Below are 20544 nucleotides of genomic sequence, written 5' to 3' on the forward strand. Positions count from 1 at the left end.
GTGAAAGGATGAAAACGGAGAATAAGCAATTAAAAGTTTTATTTTTGCTAAATTAATTATTTAACATTCCATTGGGGAAAAAACAGCTATTACAAAGAAGTTTGATTCTCTTTCCTTTTTTTATGTATCTCTTGACCCAATTACCCTGTGACAAGTTTCTATTTTCTTTTAAAAGGATGATGTTTCCTCACCAGGAGATCTTGTTATAGCAGATGGAGGTAAATTGCACTTACTTCTATACTTAGTATTATTGTAAATTCATATTCTAATCATACTATGAGATCAATAAACTATTACACTTTTATAATGTTTCACATATAAACATTTTTATTGACTGCAGTTGTAATCATTATAGGACATACTAGTTGACTGGGAATTTAACAGTACTTTTAGTTGTTATAAAATCTTTAGGCAGTGACTCACTGAGCTTTTATAGAGTATAGGTTTTGATGACATTATGACTTGATAAACTTGTATGTGAGATTTCATCATTAAAGTGTTGATCCAATAATATATTCAACTTCTTTTTCATTGTATGACATTAAGAGTCATTCTTTATCACCTAGTTTCTACAAAGCCTTTCTGTGCCAGGTCTTGCTTCTACTTCCATCTGATATCAAGATAGAAATGCACTGTCACAAGAGTACACTCACTCCCACCAGCATTCCAGAGGAACAGTGCCTCACCCTGCCATAGTTCAACTAGGAATGAAAAAGTAGATTTTGGCTGGGCGCGGTGGCTCAAGCCTGTAATCCCAGCACTTTGGGAGGCCGAGACGGGCGGATCACGAGGTCAGGAGATCGAGACCATCCTGGCTAACACGGTGAAACCCTGTCTCTACTAAAAAATACAAAAAACTAGCCGGGCGAGGTGGCGGGTGCCTGTAGTCCCAGCTACTCGGAAGGCTGAGGCAGGAGAATGGCATAAACCCGGGAGGCGGAGCTTGCAGTGAGCTGAGATCCGGCCACTGCACCGCAGCCTGGGCGACAGAGCGAGACTGCGTCTTTAAAAAAAAAAAAAAAAGAAAGAAAGAAAAAGAAAAAGTAGTTTTTGCTTAGTATGAATGATTACAGCTTGATTATGGTATAGATAATTATACTATTACACCTTGGAAATAGAGCATTAGAGCCTACACTTACTAGGTGGATAAAACTTAAAACTTAAAAGTTACATTGTTGTCATCTTGAATTTTAAAAATGTTTCTTCCCAATGACTTAAAATATTTTGATTCTAATTAAACTGAGATAAACTTAATACAGAAGGCTTCCATGAGAAACGTTTGCAATATTCAGTGTCTCATGGATTCACTTTGGCTTTTAGTTTATTTAAGTTAAAGCCTTGAATATTTGCCAGCCAGTGTGATATATACTAGACATGCAAGAGTTGTATTTGCTGTGCAACTCTTTATTCCACTGTATTCTACCTACTTTGAACTGCTCTTAAAGTTTGTTGTAATGTTTCCTATAGCTATTGTTAAAAGAAGCTTTTATGATGAGAAATGTGGTTTTTTTTTCCCACATAGATTGAATTAAAAATTTTTAAAGTAAAGTTGCTACTTTTGTGAGCTTCATACAGTATCTGTTTAGTTACTATTACTTATTTAACTATAGATGGTCAACTGATGGAGGGTGATAAAGTATATTGGCCTACTCAGTCAGCTTTAACCACACGTTTGAGGCGTCTCATCACTGCATACCAGCGTACTAATAAAAACAGACAAATTCAACAGATACAACCAACTTTCTCGGTGCCTACCAGTGTAATGCAGCCTATTTATGAGGAAGCCACTCTTAATCCTAAAATGGCAGCCAAGATAGAAAGACAGCAAAGGTAAGACAATAACACTAAATTTTTAATGCATTGTGTGTAAATATAGCTGTCCATTCCAAAGCCTGTCTGGGTACAATTATCACGCTTTGTGGAAAACATACATAGAATGTTGGTCAAAGCAAAATACCTTGTGCACGTACACACATATATACTAACACATTTATATATGTATAAGTGTGGTAAAAATTTACAAAGATTATTGTGTTTTATAGTTAACTAACCATACTTTAATCATTTTTTGTCATGTTTAGGAACACTGAGGTATTTAAAAAATAAATAAATAACTGGGCACAGTGGCTAATGCCTATAATCCCAGCACTTTGGGAGGCCGAGGTGGGAAGATTGCTTGAGCTCAGGAGTTCCAGACCAGCCCCGGCAACAAAGCGAGACCCCCATCTCTACAAAAAATGCAAAAATTAGCCAGGTGTGGTGGCGCATGCCTGTGGTCCCAGCCACTCAAGAGACTAAAGTGGGAGTATCACTTGAGCCCGGAAGGTCTGTGCTGCAGTGACACGTGATTGTGCCACTGCATTGCAGCCTAAGTGACAGAGCAAGACTGTCTCAAAAAGCAGAAACAAGTGAAAGTGTAGAGCAAACTCATGAATCAAATCATTGGCCGGGCGCCATGGCTCACACCTGTAATCCCAGCACTTTGGGAGGCCGAGGTGGGTGAATTGCTTGAGGCCAGGAGTTCGAGACCAGCCTGGCTAACATGGCAAAACCCCATCTCTACTAAAAATACAAAAATTAGCCAGGTGTGGTGGTGCGCACCTTTAATCCCAGCTACTTAGGAGGCTGAGGCATGAGAATCGCTTGAACCCAGGAGACAGAGGTTGCAGTGAGCTGATACCACACCACTGAACTCCAGCCTGAGTGACAGAGTGAGACCATCTCAAAAAAAAAAAAAAAGAAAAGAATTATCAGTAGAACAAAAGTTTATGTTAATTAAATTCCATTCTATCGTATTTTATATTTTATATCCAGACTTTTATGAAATATAAAAATGTATGGAAAGCATACATTCCTTTATTCAGAAGCAAATCCTTGGAACTACTGAAGTCAAAGGGAACAAATTGCAAGCGACCTTGTTAAAAAGACAGGCAAACTTCTCTCATTCCACAAGCTTTAACTTCTTGAATAGAGTACATGGGAAAGAATAGCTATCTTTGGCATAACCTGACTTCCTTGTTACCCGTGTCCTTGGATGTTCTCTGGAAGATATATTGTTCTTTTGATAAATTGTTCATTTGTTGTTTCATTTGTAGCACATTGATCATACTTAAAATTTAGTCTGACACTTAAGATTTTAGTTATCTTAGTCATAATTTTCAAATACTACTGACTCTGTAAATGAACTGTTGTTGGTATCTATTGTTGCATAACAAACTACCCCAAAACACAATGCTTTAAAACAGCATTAATTTTTTATTTCTCCCAATTCTGTGAGTTGACTCAGGTGCTGCTTCTGCATTGTATGCTGTTGGCTGGGTTTCTGAGATACCTAGAAGAGCCAAAGAGCCACAGTAGCCTCACTCATACGACTTAACAGTTGGTGCTAGCTGCCAGCTGGGAGCTCAGATCCCGAGAGGGACTATTCCAAGTAGAAAGGCAGAAGCTGCAGATTTCTTATGACCCAGTCTCAGTAGTTACAAAATGTCATTTTTGCCACCCTCTGTTGGTCAGAAAAAGCCACAAGGCCAGCCCAGATTTAGGGAAAAGGGAAATAGATTCTACCTGTTAATGGGAAGAGTGGCAAAGCATTTGTGACCGTCTTTAATCTACTACAGATTTTCCCTCCATCTGTTGAATTGGGATTAATCTTCCTAAAATATTAGTTTTATCATAATATTCGATGGCTCCTTATTTAGTATAGGTAAAAAGTGTTAAGTTCTTAAGCCTAAGTTTGAAGGTCTCTTCATTTTTGGTTTTAATATGCATTTCTAACTTTATCCACTTCTTTTCCCTCAGCCAGAGTGCCCTACTTATTCTTGACTTCATACCCTAGCCTATATTGTTTCTGTCACCTGGAACACCCTTTCTACCTGTTTATTTCACACCTAGCCCATCCTTCAGAGCTCATTGTATGGCCCATTTCCTCGAATAATTTTTTTTTTTCTTGAGACGGAGTCTCCCTCCGTCACCCAGGCTGGAGTAAAGTGGCACAATCGTGGCTCACTGCAGCCTCTGCCTCCGGGGTTCAAGCGATTCTCCTGCCTCAGCCTCCAGAGTGGCTGAGACTACAGGTGTGCATCACTATGCCTCGCTAATTTTTGTATATTTAGTAGAGACTGGGTTTCACCATGTTGGCCAGGCTTGTCTTGAACTCCTGACCTCAAGTGGTCCGTCTGCCTCAGCCTCCCAAAGTGCTGGGATTACAGGCATGAGCCACTGCACCCAGCCTCTTCTATTAATTTTTTAAACCAGTCTAGCTCACAGTATTCTATTTTTTGTACTCACATAGCAACTCATCTAAGTAAACTACTTGTTTGTCACAATAATAAAAGATACTGTAATGAAATTCAACTCTTCCTTTCTATGTCTTTCTCAATTGTATCTTCTTGGGAGTGGGCACTCTGTCATATTTTTTGTCCTGTGTAGTCTTTCAATTAATCATTTTTCCCATTTTTATTCTTATTACGCAGATTGAATGACTTGGGTTTCCCAAGCTAACTATTTTTACATCATAATTACATTAATCTTCTTAATGTATCACTATGATAAAAATGGCCCATTCACATTTTTCAAAGGTCTTTCCAATATGTTTTTTCTCATTTACACAACAATCCTGTGAGTTAAGCAAGGACAGGGTTCTACACATGCACTGAGGTTTGCAGATCTGTGGTGCATGATGATAATATTACCATTTCAAAGCATCAGGAGCTTTCAACTGAAAGAGATTACTTTTACCCAGGCATTTAGGGCATTTCATAATCTGACCCAAACCCTATCTGGCTTTGTCCCCAATATAAGCCATATCCTTGTCAATCTGGAATACTCATCCTTCCCCTACAATATGGAGCACTCCCTCTTTGCTTACTCTGTGCTTTCTTCCTAGCTTTCCCTAACCTTCGCCTTGTCCCATCTGAAATGCGTCTTACTCTGTGATGCCTTTCTTGATTGTCAAGTCTGAACTAATCCTTCTATCTTCTGTGCTCTCCTGAAAATTTTGGTTTCTTTAACTCATACAAATATAAGCCATTACCTTATACTATAAATGTGTTTGATTTTATCTTTTTCCTGAAGGGCAGTGTCATCTTATATGATTTTGTATCCTGTGCTTATTTTCTCACATAGTAAAAATGCAAAACACTGTTATTGTCTGAAGGAATAGTGTATACTTTTAAAAGTACGTTGGGGACACATGTAATCAGGACCTCCTGAGGCTGTGTCACAGGCACACATCCTTAACTATTAAAAGTGGTTGTTTTTCTTTTTTTTTTTTTTTTGAGACAGAGTCTCGCTCTGTTGCCCAGGCTGGAGTGCAGTGGCGTAATCTCATGTCACTGCAAGCTCCGCCTCCTGGGTTCACGCCATTCTCCTGCCTCAGCCTCCCAAGTAGCTGGGACTACAGGTGCTGACCACCAGGCCCAGCTAATTTTATTTTTGTATTTTTAGTAGAGACGAGGTTTCACCGTGTTAGCCAGGATGGTCTCGATCTCGTGACCTCGTGATCTGCCTGCCTCAGCCTCCCAAAGTGCTGGGATTACAAGCGTGAGCCACTGCTCCCGGCCCATTAAAAGTAAATTTTTTTAAAAAACGTATGGCTGGATAGATGAGTTAACTAGCATTTTAAAATGTTTTACAAGGCAGCAATCTTGTATTTAATCCTATAGTGTTAGGTACTTGAAATGTTTTAAGTTTGTATTATAGTAATTATATTTAGTATTAATATTAATTTTAGTGACCAGTGTGGTTTTTGTTTTAATCTGACTCAAAACAGATGGACAAGAAGAGAAGAAGCTGACTTTTATAGGGTTGTATCTACATTTGGAGTCGTTTTTGACCCTGACAGAGGCCAGTTTGATTGGACAAAATTTAGAGCTATGGCTAGGCTACATAAGAAAACTGATGATAGTTTGGAAAAATATTTGTATGCATTCATGTCCATGTGTCGGAGGGTTTGTCGTCTTCCTTCCAAAGAAGGTATGTATAAAATTTCTTTTTTTTCCTTATTTCGGTCAAAGAAGCAAAAATCACTAAAATTCAGAAATTTCCAATTTGTCTCTTTTATGTGAAATTTCAATACTATCTAATTCAACTTGTCAATAATTTTTTAGAATTGTAAATAAACTAGCTTAAAGATCCCCTATTCTTTAATCCTGCTATTAAAATGAGATCTAAAGAGAATAAAGGTATACATGGAGTTTTAAGAAAATAGGTAGAGTTTAGTGATCGATTTATGATTAGGAGGTGGTAGAAGATAAAGGATTGCTTTTGTTAAACAGAACTAACCTATATTTTCAGTCCATCTTAGAGGAATTGCACTAGAGGGTTTATTTACCTAAATAATTTTACAAGGAATGAAGCCCCCACTCATAAAACATTTTAAAGAATTTTCTAGAAAAGATCTCCCAGGGCCATCTTCACAGAAGACTACTAAGCAGAGGTGTTGATGCAACTCAACTAACGAATTGTTCTGGGATGCATTTCATTGTCTTCAAAGCCCAGAGACATAGCTCATCCTGTCAACAGTTCTTCTCAGTAATGCTATGTCATGAACCATTGTCTCCATTCTTTGTTGTGTATGATTTCTGACTGCTAAACCCAATGGCCTGCTATTCCTGTTTTATAGTAAACAGATTTCCTTACTTGTTTTAAATGTATTTCCTAACAGATTTTTTTGTCAGTTCACTGAATGGAGTAGCCAATCACTTGATTACTAGGTAATTCAGAGTAGATTTCAGTCTGTTTTCAGGTCTACTGGAAAACCATAAATGAGTTTAAAATGACAGATAAAGCAAAATATTGTGTCATTTATAGTTGGCAAGAGGCCCTCATTTTTAAAAAATTTTCTTAATTCCCATCAATGATATAGTGATATGAATATATTTATCACTTTTGATTCTAGTTTTAAAAGGGAAAGGGCTAATTACTAAATAATCTTTGAAAATGTAGGGCTTCCTCAGAAATGTGAGTAAGGATATTTGAGGCAGGGGCATGAGGCGGTGGTGGCCAGGCTCAGGCCAGGATCCCACTCCTTCCAGTGGCACCATGGGGAAGGCTGTGGGCAACCCAAAGCAGGCACTGCCCTGCATGGCCAAGTCGCGGACAGTCCACATGGAGGTGCATCAGTACAGAGGCAGCACTGCAAAAAAGAAAAAAAAAAGACATAAAGCTGAGTGTTAGAAAGATACTCACCAGGCTGGGCACAATGGCTCACGCCTGTAATCCCAGCACTTTGGGAGGCCAAAGTAGGAGGATCACTTGAGCCCAGAAGTTTGAGACAAACCAGGGCAACATAGGGAGACCCCATGTCTACAAAAACAAACAAAAAATCATAGCCACATGTAGTGGTGCATGACTGTGGTCCCAGCTACTTGAGAGGCTAAGGCAGGACCCAGGACCTGGACCCAAGACCCAGGACTAGGACCCAGAAGGTCGAGGCTGCAGTGACCCATGATGACACCACTGCACTTGATCTCGAGCAACAGACCTTGTCCCTAAAATAAATGAACAGAAAGTTTACTCACAAAACATAATAGTGTGTTTGGTGATTATACGTGGACTGGTTGATGAACCCTTTCTGACCAGGAATATGCAGGATTCTATTGTTGACACAGAATTAAAGGTTAAAGACCCATAGCTCATTGATCTGAGTGCATGCACTATTGCACTTCACATCTTCCAACAGAATGAAGATGGCCCTAGCAGTGAAAATTTGGAGGAAGAGACAGAAGATAGAATTGTGGCAAATCATGGGGTTCTGCCTGCAGCCAAATCCCATGGGCTTTGGAACAGCCTAGTGTCTGATGTGGGAAGTCAAATCACACCTTGATTATATGATTACAACCTTACCATTTTCAGACAAGAATGTCAACAGCAGCCTCAGCACCTGGAACCAGGTGGTGCTGCTGCAGGGTCCTCCAGGAACTGGAAAAACATTCCTATGTAAAGCATTAGCCCAGAAGTTGACTATTAAACTTTCAAGCAGGTATCGGTATGGCCAATTAATTGAAATAAATAGCCCTAGCCTCTTTTCTAAGCAGTTTTCCAAAAGTGACAAGCTGATAACTAAGATGTTCCAGAAGATTTAAGATTTGATTGATTATAAAGATGCTGTGGCATTTTCACTGATTGATGAGATAGAAAGTCTCACAGCCACCCATAATGAAAGCCATCAGGCGCCATTGGCATGTTCAACACTGTCTTGACCCAAATTAAATTAAAAGGCATTTTAATGTAGTGATTCCAACTACTTCCCAACATCACCGTGAAGACTGACATGGCTTTTGTGGACAGGTCTGCTATCACGCAGTGTATTGGTCTGCGCTCTGCAGCAGCCATCTTCAAAATTTACCTTTTTTGTTTGGAAGAACTTGTCAAGTGACAAGTCATATACCCTCCTCAGCAGCTTTTAACCCTCCAAAAGCTGGAGATGATTGGCTTCATTGAAAACAATGTGTCAAAATTGAGCTTCCTTTTGAGTGACATTTCAAAGAAGATCAAAGGCCTCCATGGCCAGTTCCTGAGGAAACTCCTTTTTCTGGCTCATACACTGTATGTCCAGGCTACACCAGGCTTTCTCTCTGGCCGTGGACAAGCAGTTTGAAGAGACGCAAGAAGCTTTCAGCTTACATTTGGTCCTGGGCTTCCCATTCTATAGCTTTATAGTGGAGAGCACACAAACAGTAAGTCATACCACTTGCCTCACAACAGCCACCACTCTGGAAATCCTCTCTATAAAAATTTGCTTAGCTCTGTCTACAAGCCAGAAACCTACAACACCAACCTTTGTTATAAGTATCATATTTACTTTAGTTTAAAATGCACATTAGAAGACAAACAGCTTGTCATTTTAACTGTTTTTTAAAGATAAATTCAAATGTTTAAAAGATAATTCAAATGTTAATTTGAATGTCTCTTTTGTTAAGAATTGTCTCAGTGTGGCCAGCGCAGTGACTCATGCCTGTAATCCCAACACTTTGGGAGGCTGAGGCAGGTGGATCACAAGGTCAGGAGGTCGAGACCATCCTGGCCAACATGGTGAAATCCCGTCTCTACTAAAGATACAAAAAATTAGCTGGGTATAGTGGCACGGACCTGTAATCCCAGCTCCTCGGGAGGCTGAGGCAGGAGAATCGCTTGAACCTGGGAAGTGGAGATTGCAGTGAGCTGAGATCGCGTCATTGCACTCCAGCCTGGGTGAGAGAGTGAGACTCCGTCTCAAAAAAAAAAAGAATTATCTAAGTGTGTTTATTTCCATCCTGCTTCCAACTGATGGATGCAAAATGCTACACAAGTTTGGTTTTTTTAAAAAAGGAAGATTAACATAGGTATTATAGAAGCAGGAGAACTGTATCACCCTAAATAAGCATGTAATCATAGCATTAAAAAATGAACATATCATTCAAGCTAGAAGGTGGCAATGGCTTTATGATGTCAGCTTGATTAATGCAAAAATGGCTTGGAGACTTTTTAATGGATAAGAAAAACCTATTTGTATGTTAATAGAAATTGAGAGAAAATTCTAGGTAACTGTTCTTTTATAATAATCAAACATGGTCCCATTTGCAGGAAGAGTGCAGACCTGCGGTGTTCAAGTGAGATGCGTGCTGGACATCCCTCATAAACCAGTGTAGGCACACATGCATTGCTTGGATATTCCCATTGTTTTGTTGGTTCAATAACATTATTCACATCTCAGACCAGACATGGTGGCTTACGCCTGTAATCCCCACATTTTGGGAGGTCAAGGCTGGTGGGGCAACATGGTGAAACCCTGTTTATACTAAAAATACAAAAATTAGCTGGGCGTGGTGGCGGGCACCCGTAATCCCAGCTGTTCGGGAGGCCAAGGCACGAGAATCGCTTGAGCCCAGGAGGCGGAGGTTGCAGTGAGCCAAGATCGCACCATTCTACTCCAGCATGAGCGATAGAGCAAGCCTCTGTCTCAAAAAAAGAAAAAAAAAAACAAAATATTATTCACATCTCAAATGATGATTCATGTTAATAGAATATAAGATAAATGGGACAATAATTGGTCTATGTTAAATAATATTACGTTTTGCTTTTATGTCATGTTAAATTTCAGTTGCTTCTCTTAGCCTTTTGGCTAAGATCAAATGTAAAATTGATTTCATATTAATGCTTTGTTTAAAAAAATGTGAGTGAGGTTGAGGTTCTACTTAGAGCATTTCTCAAATTTCCTCACTTTACAGTGTCCTTAATGTCTCAGTAATTTTTTTCACAGCACTCAAGGCCAGAAGAATTACCTAACATTTCTGTCTAATGAATAATTAGGTCTGACAGCTCAATACATATTTATGTCCTCACAATCCAGTAATTATTTAAAAACACACTCAAAGAAAAAATAATACTTCTTTCTTAAGTAGCCATAATTACTAATCAAATGTGTGCACTGGTTGGGCACTGTATAACTTTTCAAATCTTAGAAGTAGACTGTGTACTTCCCACCTTGTTTCCTGCTCCATGTTGATTTTTGCATGGTTCTTGATTTTTTTTCAAGTTTTTTTGTTTTGAACTACTTTTAAAATTACAGAAGAGTGCAAAAAATGTACAAGGAGTTTCCATCTATCTCTCACCCTTCCTATCTCTCTCTTTTTTTTTTTTTTTTTTTTTTTTTGAGACGGAGTCTCGCTCTGTCATCTAGGCTGGAGTGCAGTGGCGTGATCTCGGCTCACTGCAAGCTCCGCCCTGGGTTCACGCCGTTCTCCTGCCTTAGCCTCCTGAGTAGCTGGGACTACAGGCGCCCGCCACCACGCCCGGCTAATTTTTTGGGTTTTTTTTTAGTAGAGACAGTGTTTCACTGTGTTAGCCAGGATGGTCTCAACATCCTGACCTCATGATCCACCCGCCTCGGCCTCCCAAAGTGCTGGGATTACAGGCGTGAGCCACTGTGCCCGGCCCTTCCTCTCTTAATGTTAACATTTTATCAGAGTAATTATAGTATAATTATCAAAACAGGAAATTAACATTAATGCCATTAATTAAACTAAATACTTATTTTAGTTTTACCAATTTTTCAACTAATGTTCTTTTTCGTTCCAAGATCCTACAGTGTATTTGCTTTTTCTTTCTCGTTAGCTTCCTGCAGTCTGTAACAGGTTCTCAGCTATTCCTTATCTTTAATGACTTTGATACCTTTGAAAAGTGTTGATCAGTTATTTAGCTGTGTATCCCTCAATTTGAGCTTGTCTTATGTTTTTACATGAGTGGATTGAGGTCATGCATTTTTGGCAAGAGTGCCACAGAAATGATGTGTTCTCAGAATGTAGTATCAAGGGATTGGTGATGTTAGTATGTCTTATTACTGATGATGTTGACTTTAATTGTGTGGTTAAAGTAGTTTATGCCACATTTGGCCAGCGTAAAAATACTGTAATTAACAAATATCTTAAGCTTCACAAATCTTGTTTCTTCTGAAACTTTCACCCATTGATTTTTAGTATCTTCCAGATACTAAATCTTGTCTACAGCAGTTTTTTCTGTGGAATTCTGCTGTAAGAAAGGATGTTTCCTTCTCTCTCGTCTATTTAATAATCAGTTATTTATTCATACCAGTATGGATTCATGGATACTTATTCTATAGGTTACAATCCAGTATTGTCTTTATTTATTGCTCAGATTGTTCCGTATTTGGCATTAGGAGCTGCTTATGTTGGTCCCTGCATTATTTCAGCAAGCCTGTATTTCTTGAGTACTTCCCAAGTGTCAGTAACCCACTTTTGCAAAGGCATAACCTTATCAAAGGGGAGGTAGCATGAGCTCATGTTGAAACTGAACTGTCTCAAGCTAGTAATTTGTACAGTGTTTGAAAGATGTGGCTGTGTTTCCCTAGAAATTTGAGAAAGCCCTTGTTGCCCCCTGTGAGTTCATTCCAATGTCCTGTTCCCTTTTGCAGTTTGAGATATGCCAGCTTACATTTGTTTATGGAGTATCACTTAACACAAGCTTGTCCAGCCCATGGCCCAGGACAGCTTTGAATGCGGCCCAACACAAATTTGTAAACTTTCTTAAAATATCATGAGGTCGTTTTTGGGGTTTTTTTTTTTTTTTTTGCAATTTTTTTAAGCTCATCAGCTACCATTAGTGTTAGTGTATTTTATATGTGGCCCAATACAATTCTTCTTACAATGCAGCCCAGGGAAGCCAAAAGATTGGACAACCCTGAACAGTTCTAATTTATATTTATAAGTGAGTTTGAGCAAGTGTTTGCGTCTTTAAGACAAGTGTTATTAAATGCATAGGTCATAGGGAATTTCTTAAAAGAAAATTCCCAGTTCTATTAATGTACTTCCAAAATAATCCTATGTTTTACATTAACATCCAGTGTTTTATGTTACATGATTTTTAGTACTTATTTTTAAAACTTTCTCCTCACTGGAATTTCAGAATTTCAAAATCCTCACTGAATTTCTTCTCACCGAAAAGAAATTCTAGGAACTATACAGTGATATTACATGGAGGCACATTTTAGAAATGGTATTGTTATAAATATATAAAGATGTGTTTATAATGATTTATTTATAAATAGAGGATTTTTGAGATTAATATTTTTGTCCTTTTTTCAATATGTAGAATTGGTGGATCCAAATATTTTTATCCAGCCCATCACAGAAGAACGTGCTTCTAGGACTTTGTATCGCATTGAACTTCTAAGGAAAGTACGGGAACAGGCCCTTCGACATCCACAGTTGTTTGAACGCTTAAAGCTTTGTCATCCAAATCCAGATTTACCAGTCTGGTGGGAATGTGGCCCTCATGATAGGGATTTGCTTATTGGTGCTGCCAAACATGGGGTGAGCCGAACAGACTATCACATTCTTCGTGATCCTGAACTCTCATTTATGGCAGCTCAGAGGAGCTACAGTCAAAGTAAGATAGCTCATTCAAGGACTTCTACCCCACTTTTACAGCAATATCAAGTAGCACTTTCTGCTTCTCCTCTTACCTCTCTACCTAGGCTCCTAGATGCTAAAGGTATTATTCTAGAGGAGATGAAAGTTAAAAGTGAAAACCTTAAAGAGGAGCCTCAGTCTTCTGAAGAAGAATCTATGTCTTCTGTGGAAACCAGGACACTAATAAAATCTGAACCTGTAAGTCCAAAGAATGGTGTTTTACCACAGGCTACTGGAGACCAGAAATCTGGTGGAAAAAGTGAAACAGACAGACGCATGGTTGCAGCCAGAACGGAACCCCTAACTCCAAACCCAGCTTCTAAGAAACCAAGAGTCCACAAAAGAGGATCGGAATCCAGCTCTGATTCTGACTCAGATTCTGAGAGATCATCCTGTTCTTCCAGATCATCTTCTTCCTCATCGTCCTCCTCTTCTTGCTCCCACTCTCGATCAGGCTCTAGTTCTTCTTCATCTTCATCTTGTTCTTCAGCATCTTCTTCATCCTCCTCCTCTACCTCTTCCTCCTCCTCCTCCTCTTCATCTTCATCAGAAGAAAGCGACAGTGATGAAGAGGAAGCCCAAAAACGAGGTACTATGCATAAAATAATTCTACATTTTTAAGATAACTTTTCTTTTTTTTTTTTGAGACAGAGTTTCGCTCTTGTTGCCCAGGCTGGAGTGCAATGGTGCAGTCTCAGCTCACTTCAACCTCTACCTCCTGGGTTCAAGCGACTCTCCTGCCTCAGCCTCCCAAGTAGCTGGGATTACAGGCATGTGCCACCATGTGTATTTTTAGTAGAGACTGGGTTTCTCCATGTTGGTCAGGCTGATCTCAAACTCCCGACCTCAGGTGATTTGCCCACCTCAGCCTCCCAAAGTGCTGGGATTACAGGCATGAGCCACCAGGCCCGGCCTAATAAAACTTTTCAAGTGAAAATGAAAAGAACTTGCTTCAGGTAACTTAAGGATGTTTAAAATTGTTTGCTTAAGGTGTTTTTTTTGTTTTGAAATGGAGTCTTGCTCTGTCGCCTAGGCTGGAGTGCAATGGCATGATCTCAGCTCACCGCAACCTCCGCCTCCCGGGTTCAAGCAATTCTCCTGCCTCAGCCTCCTGAGTAGCTAGGATTACAGGCACCCACCACCATGTCCAGCTAATTTTTGTATTTTTGTAGAGACAGGGTTTCACTGTGTTGGCCAGGCCAGTCTTGAACTCCTGACCTTAGGTGATCCGCCTGCCTTAGCCTCCCAAAGTGCTGGGATTACAGGCGTAAGCCACTGCACCTGGCCTGTTTGCTTAAGTTTTATATATACAAATTTTCTTAGGAGAGCAATTGAGAAGAAAACTAGAGTTACTGATACAAATTCCCTATTCAATATTCAAGGCATTGCAAAGTAATCAGGCAATTTAATTAGAAATTTTATACAATAGTTTTATTTCTTTGTGACTGTCTTAAATTGAATATTATATTTTCCCCAGGAACAAGTTGATTAGTGAACAAGTAAAAGATAATATTATATAGCAGTCATCAAGAGTCTTAGACCAATTAGAATATCATAAGCCATTTGTCAGCCATGACAAATGCTTGTCAGCAGAACAATGTTTGGTGGTCCCCTTCTGCAGGAGCCGTTGCAGCAGTCCACCAGTTCAGGGACAAGAAAATGAGCCCAATTAAACATGAGCAGGAGCTGGGGTCCTTATAACAACTCCATAGGCATAACTTTCAGGGTTGCCGCAAGGAACATGCCCAATTCTAAGAGTTATAGGAGTCACCTCATCAAGAGATCCTTGTGGTATCCTCATCAGGTATTTATAGTTCTGCCAATCCAGATGAAGTCTACCAATCAGGAGTTGTTTTCAAAATAATGAGTAATGTAGTCAGGCGTAGTGCACACCTGTAATCCAAGCTACTTGAGAGGCTGAGGCAGGAGTATTGCTTGAGTTTAGGAGTTCTGTACAGGCTGTGCGACACAGCAAGACCCTGTCTAATAATGATAGGTACTTTTTTTATATTCTAAGTGATTTTCTTCCCTTTCTTTATCATTTGTTTTTACTTCTAACATTTTCATTTTCTGAATAATTATATAAGATCTTTCTTGTATAAGATGTTTATACATTATAATTATAAGATTTATAATTATAATTATACATTATATGTTTCTGAATAATTATATAAGATCTTTCTATATAAAACTATTTTATGTAGTCTTTAAAAAATATGATTATAATTGTTCTTAGCAGAAAGTACTACTCACATGAAAGCCTATGATGAAGAAAGCGTCGCATCACTGAGCACTACGCAGGATGAGACTCAGGATAGTTTTCAGATGAACAATGGGACACCAGAGTCTGCTTACATCTTACAAGGTGGATATATGCTGGCAGCCTCATATTGGCCAAAGGTAAAGAAATAATTTCTTATTGGGATAGGTCATTTCTTAGTATTTTTCTATATTGCTTCAATGGTAGATATTCTTACTATGTGGAAAAATAGGTCAGTGTAAAATGTAGGATAACATTTTGGTGTTAGCTTCAAAAGTATAAATTACTACTATCAAGTAAATAGTTCTACTTTAATGTATATGCTTCTCAACATAACATTAAAATATTTAGAATAAAAGATAATGAATCCTTACTTTCAAGTTAATCTTAAAGTGCTTCTTTATGAAATAGGTGCTTTTGACTGAGTCTCCTTGAAGAAGTTTACTGTTGCCAGTTGTGACCTAGAAAGAAAAGTTCATTTAAATACATGTACATTCAGTGGAAGAATAAAGATTGGATTAATACAATTTTTCTTCCTTTTTTTTTTTTTTTTGAGTCTCGCTCTGTCGCCCAAGCTGGCTTACAGTGGCACAATCTTGGCTCACTGCAACCTCCACCTCCCAGGTTCATGCAATTCTCCTGCCTCAGCCTCCCAAGTAGCTGAGATTACAGGCACCCACCACCCTGCCTGGCTACTTTTTGTATTTTTAGTAGAGACAGGGTTTCACCATGTTGGCCAGGATGGTCTCGAACTCCTGTCCTCAAATGATCCGCCCACCTCGGCCTCCCAAAGTGCTGAGATTACAGGTGTGAGCCAGTGTGCCTAACCAATTTGTCTTCCATTATGTGACTAGACTAGTGCTGGAATACTTACCTTTAAGAATGAGGTTGGGAAATGGGAGAATGGAGGGCTTTTCTCCTCTTCTGTATACGTCTAAGTTGTTTGAACTTTTTATTGGGCGTTTCTATTACTTTTTAATTATAACAACAAAAAACTATCTTTGTGGTATAATATTTTGTCTGTCTGTTTGTTTTTGAGACACGGTCTCACTCTGTCACCCAGGCTGGAGTATAGTGGCACAATTTTTTAATTTTTTGCAGAGACGGGGTTTTGCTATGCTGCCCAGGCTGGTCTCAGTCTCCTGGCTTCAAGCAGTCCTCCCACCTTGGCCTCCCAAAGTGCTGGGATTACAGACAGGTGTGAGCCACCATGCCTGCTTATGGTATAATATTTTTGAATTTCACCAAAGGGAATCTGTACTCAAATAACTTATTGCAGAATTGTAATATATATATGTGAGAATATGTATGCATAGCACATACACATATATTGAACTAGGGTTAAATCCATAAAGACTCTTGAGCTATTTGATCTCCAAAGTTCTGATCTAATTATTAAAATTATACTTTGATGTTGCACGCTTTTCTAGGATCGTGTGATGATCAACAGGTTGGACAGTATTTGTCAAACAGTTCTGAAAGGAAAGTGGCCTTCAGCTAGAAGAAGTTACGATGCTAACACAGTGGCTTCTTTCTATACCACAAAACTGCTGGACAGCCCTGGAGCAGCTACAGAATACAGTGAGCCCAGTGTACCCACTCCCCCAGGTGCCGGTGTTAAAGAAGAACATGATCAGTCAACACAGATGTCAAAGGTGAAGAAGCATGTACGAGAAAAGGAGTTTACAGTGAAAATCAAAGACGTATGTGTATTTTTATTGCCCTAGGGCCTGATTGCGATTGCGGTGTGCAGCATGCTTTTCCTGCAAATGGCTGCCTGCTCTTACTCTTCCTTCCTTCACATACCTGTTTCTTGATATTTGGATTATTTTCTTTATGATATCCAGGTTATTAAACTTGAATGTTCTACTAGAGGGATCGTCATTAAATAATGCTTTTCTCCTTATGCTTCTGAACATAGTTCTAATCAAAATGCTTTCTTAAACTGTGTGACAATTTCTAATTGTTTTGGTTCTTTTATATAGTATTTAAATGGTATGTCAGTGTACTTTCTGTTTTAAACATTTAGCATGCCGTGTTATCAGTAATGTTTCATTTTTTAATGATTTTTGAAGCTTAACTTATTACCTACTGTCTAAAACATAGGTAATGTCCTCCAAAATGTCATATGACTAATGTACATAGAGATGTATGTCTAAAGTTGAAAATGTTACAATGTACTAGTCACATGTAAAACCTTGTTTTGCTCAGAAAAATGTGTAGAGTACTTGTATTTTTTTCATTCAAGATAGAAAATTTGGTGTTATTATAGAAATTGATTTAAAATGTTTTTATTTGATTTATGAATGAGAAATGAACTTTGATGTTTCAGGATTTTTACTTCATTTTTTTTCTCAGTAAAAAATTATTTTTTTCCTCAGTAAAAAAAAAAATTCCTCTTAATATCCTGCAGTAAGATTTTTTTTTTAAACAGTTTTCTGTCTTAATAATGGTATTTATTTAACAGGAAGGTGGTTTGAAGTTGACATTTCAGAAGCAAGGGCTTGCTCAGAAAAGACCATTTGATGGTGAAGATGGTGCTCTGGGGCAGCAGCAGTACCTCACTCGGCTTCGAGAGCTTCAAAATGCATCAGAGACCAGCCTCGTCAATTTCCCAAAATCCATACCAGTATCAGGTGAATATGCAAGTAATAATTGTCTTATTATGAAATATTTTCTGTCATGTCCAAATCTTTTATAGATGCTTGTAACAAAAATTTATTTTTCCTTTGCTGCAGCCTCTTAAGCCTATAAAGTAATCAATATAATTTTAAATCTTAATAAATATTTTTTTGAACTTTTAACATGACATAAAGGGCAGTTTTCATTTTGGGGCCTTGAGTAGTTGGGTGGGAACATCATTTTGTCAAGTTGCTTCATACAGGTAAAAGTTCAAACTGCCTTTCAGTATCACAAATTAATGGTGATTGGTAGAAGTTAAAAGAGAAGTTTTAAAAAGACTTTAGAAATTGTACAGTCCAGGCATCTACAGGATACAGGTGTTGTTTATGACTAATCCCTAAAAGGTAATCATTCATCCTCATGGAATACTTATAGAAACAAGGTTCCTTAATTAGCCCTTTTTTTTTTTTTTTTTTTGAGACGGAGTCTCGCTCCGTCGCCCAGGCTGGAGTACAGTGGCCGGATCTCAGCTCACTGCAAGCTCCGCCTCCCGGGTTTACGCCATTCTCCTGCCTCAGCCTCCCGAGTAGCTGGGACTACAGGCACCCGCCACCTCGCCCGGCTAGTTTTTTGTATTTTTTTAGTAGAGACGGGGTTTCACCGTGTCAGCCAGAATGGTCTCGATCTCCTGACCTCGTGATCCGCCCGTCTCGGCCTCCCAAAGTGCTGGGATTACAGGCTTGAGCCACCGCGCCCGGCCTAATTAGCCCTTTTTATTGTTGGGCAGCTCAAATTGTCAGAAAATGCCTCTATTTGGAAGTAAATTTTGCCTCCTATAGGATCTTCTTAATTATCGAAGTTCTGTCTTTAAAAGGCAATGCATAATTAACCTAATCCTGTGTCTACATGATAAATTTTAGCATTTTGAAAGCAGTTATCAGATCTCCCCTCCAAACTGTCTTTCTTCTAATCTTTTGGCAATTTGAATCAACAAATATTTATTAAATACCTAATTGATGCCATGTGCTGTGTACTCTGTAGGCATTGAGGAATACATTAGACATTGGTTTTAGTTTTTGTTTTGTTTTGGATTTCTGTAGAGATAGTCTCTCACTATGTTGCCTAGGCTGATCCTGAACTCCTGACCTCAAACAATCCTCCCACCTGGCCTCCCAAAGCTCTGAGATTACAGGCATGAGCCACCACGCCCAGCCTGTTTTTGTTTTATCTTAGTACTTTATCTGTGTTCCTCTAAAAGTGTGATGTCAAGAACTGAGAATGAAAATTTAAAAAAAAAAAATTGAGAGGCTGGGCGCAGTGGCTCACACCTGTAATCCCAGCACTTTGGGAGGCCGAGGTGGGCAGATCACAAGGTCAGGAGATCGAGACCATCCTGGCTAACACGGTGAAACCCTATCTCTACTAAAACTACAAAATTTAGCCGGGTGTGTAGTGGGTGCCTGTAGTCCCAGCTCTTAGGGAGGCTGAGGCAGGAGAATGGCGTGAACCCGGGAGGCAGAGCTTGCAGTGAGCCAAGATTGTGCCACTGCACTCCAGCCTGGGCAACAGAGCAAGACTCCGTCTTAAAAAAAAAAAAAATTGAGAATGATACTCAAGATCAACTGAGTCTTAATGTGTGGACCACAACATACTGATCTCCTAAAGTACTAGTTGTCAGTTCAAGCAGATGAGTGTCTCGAATTTCCTTTATACCTTCTTTGTGCATAAAGCTAAACACTGTACTTCAGTATTCTAAGTCTAGTTGCCAAGCAATTCATGCTGTATTATGAGTGTTGTCTTGATCACTATTTCCAAATGCTGCTATTACCACTTCTTAAATTATAAATTAGTTTAGCTTCATCAGCATCAGTTTGGTCTCTTGTGGATTCATTAACCATTCAATGTAATTTTCCAATTAGTAAACCTTTAGACATGTATGAATTACAGTTCAAATATGAATTAGCAATGCTTCTATTACTGACGAATAAATCCCCCAAATTATGCTTTACAATTACAGTCACCCAAATTATGCCTTACAGTTAACAATTTTGTTATCAAGGAGCCCTTTTTTTTTTTTCCACCAGAAAATGGTAACAAATGGGGAAGATAAGCTATGGGCTCTTTTGCCCAACCTAAGTGGGGCTTAATAATACCACTACTCTTACTGTTTAAAACTACACTATAAAGTGAGATTGATATTTCTACTGCCTGAACATTGTATTGCTATTGCAGCTGAAGATTGTATAGCCTTTGCCTCTAAGTAATTCTTTGGTAAATAATACTGTTTTTAATAATATCAATAGTAGGAGTCTGGCGTGGTGGCACATGCCTATAATCCCAGAACTTTGGGAGGCCGAGGCAGGTGGATCACCTGAGGGTCAGGAGTTCAAGACCAGCCTAACTGACCTGGTGAAACCCTGTCTCTACTAAATACAAAAAAAAAAAAAAAAAAGCTAAGCATGGTGGCACATGCCTGGATTCCCAGCTACTCAGGAGGCTGAGGCAGGAGAAGCCCTTGAATCGGGGAGGCAGAGGTTGCAGTGAGCCGAGATCGGGCCATTGCACTCCAGCCTGGGCAACAAGAGCAAAACTCTGTCTCAAAAACAATAATAATAATAATAATAATATCAATAGTAATTGTGCCAAGCCTGGTGGCTCACACCTGTAATCCCAGGACTTGAGGAGGCTGAGGCAGGAGGATTGCTTGAGTCCAGGAGTTCAAGACCAATCCTGGCAACATAGCAAGACCCATCT

At 39.1% G+C, this 20544-nt stretch overlaps 1 protein-coding gene and 1 pseudogene across 8 annotated transcripts in view; both read left to right on the forward strand.

The window, feature by feature from the left end:
* CHD9 (chromodomain helicase DNA binding protein 9) overlaps positions 1 to 20544 on the forward strand; it is a 274510-nt gene that overhangs the window by 237662 nt on the left and 16304 nt on the right. For 2 of the 7 annotated variants that reach the window (XM_025370142.1, XM_025370141.1), the window contains exons 28-34: positions 176 to 218; positions 1611 to 1830; positions 5771 to 5973; positions 12589 to 13497; positions 15148 to 15308; positions 16599 to 16823; positions 17636 to 17804. In XM_025370142.1, the coding sequence (XP_025225927.1) occupies positions 176 to 218; positions 1611 to 1830; positions 5771 to 5973; positions 12589 to 13497; positions 15148 to 15308; positions 16599 to 16823; positions 17636 to 17804 (1930 nt within the window). Of the gene's footprint in view, positions 1 to 175; positions 219 to 1610; positions 1831 to 5770; positions 5974 to 12588; positions 13498 to 15144; positions 15309 to 16598; positions 16872 to 17635; positions 17805 to 20544 lie in introns of all 7 variants that reach the window. The other 5 variants (XM_025370138.1, XM_025370143.1, XM_025370144.1 and 2 more) reach the window with 3 other exon arrangements.
* Positions 6580 to 8812, forward strand: LOC112614044 (annotated as a pseudogene). The gene is made up of 2 exons (XR_003117030.1): positions 6580 to 7171; positions 7508 to 8812. The product of XR_003117030.1 is annotated as a pachytene checkpoint protein 2 homolog (transcript).

Source organism: Theropithecus gelada, chromosome 20, assembly GCF_003255815.1.
Source record: "Theropithecus gelada isolate Dixy chromosome 20, Tgel_1.0, whole genome shotgun sequence".
NCBI classification, from domain to species: domain Eukaryota; kingdom Metazoa; phylum Chordata; class Mammalia; order Primates; family Cercopithecidae; genus Theropithecus; species Theropithecus gelada.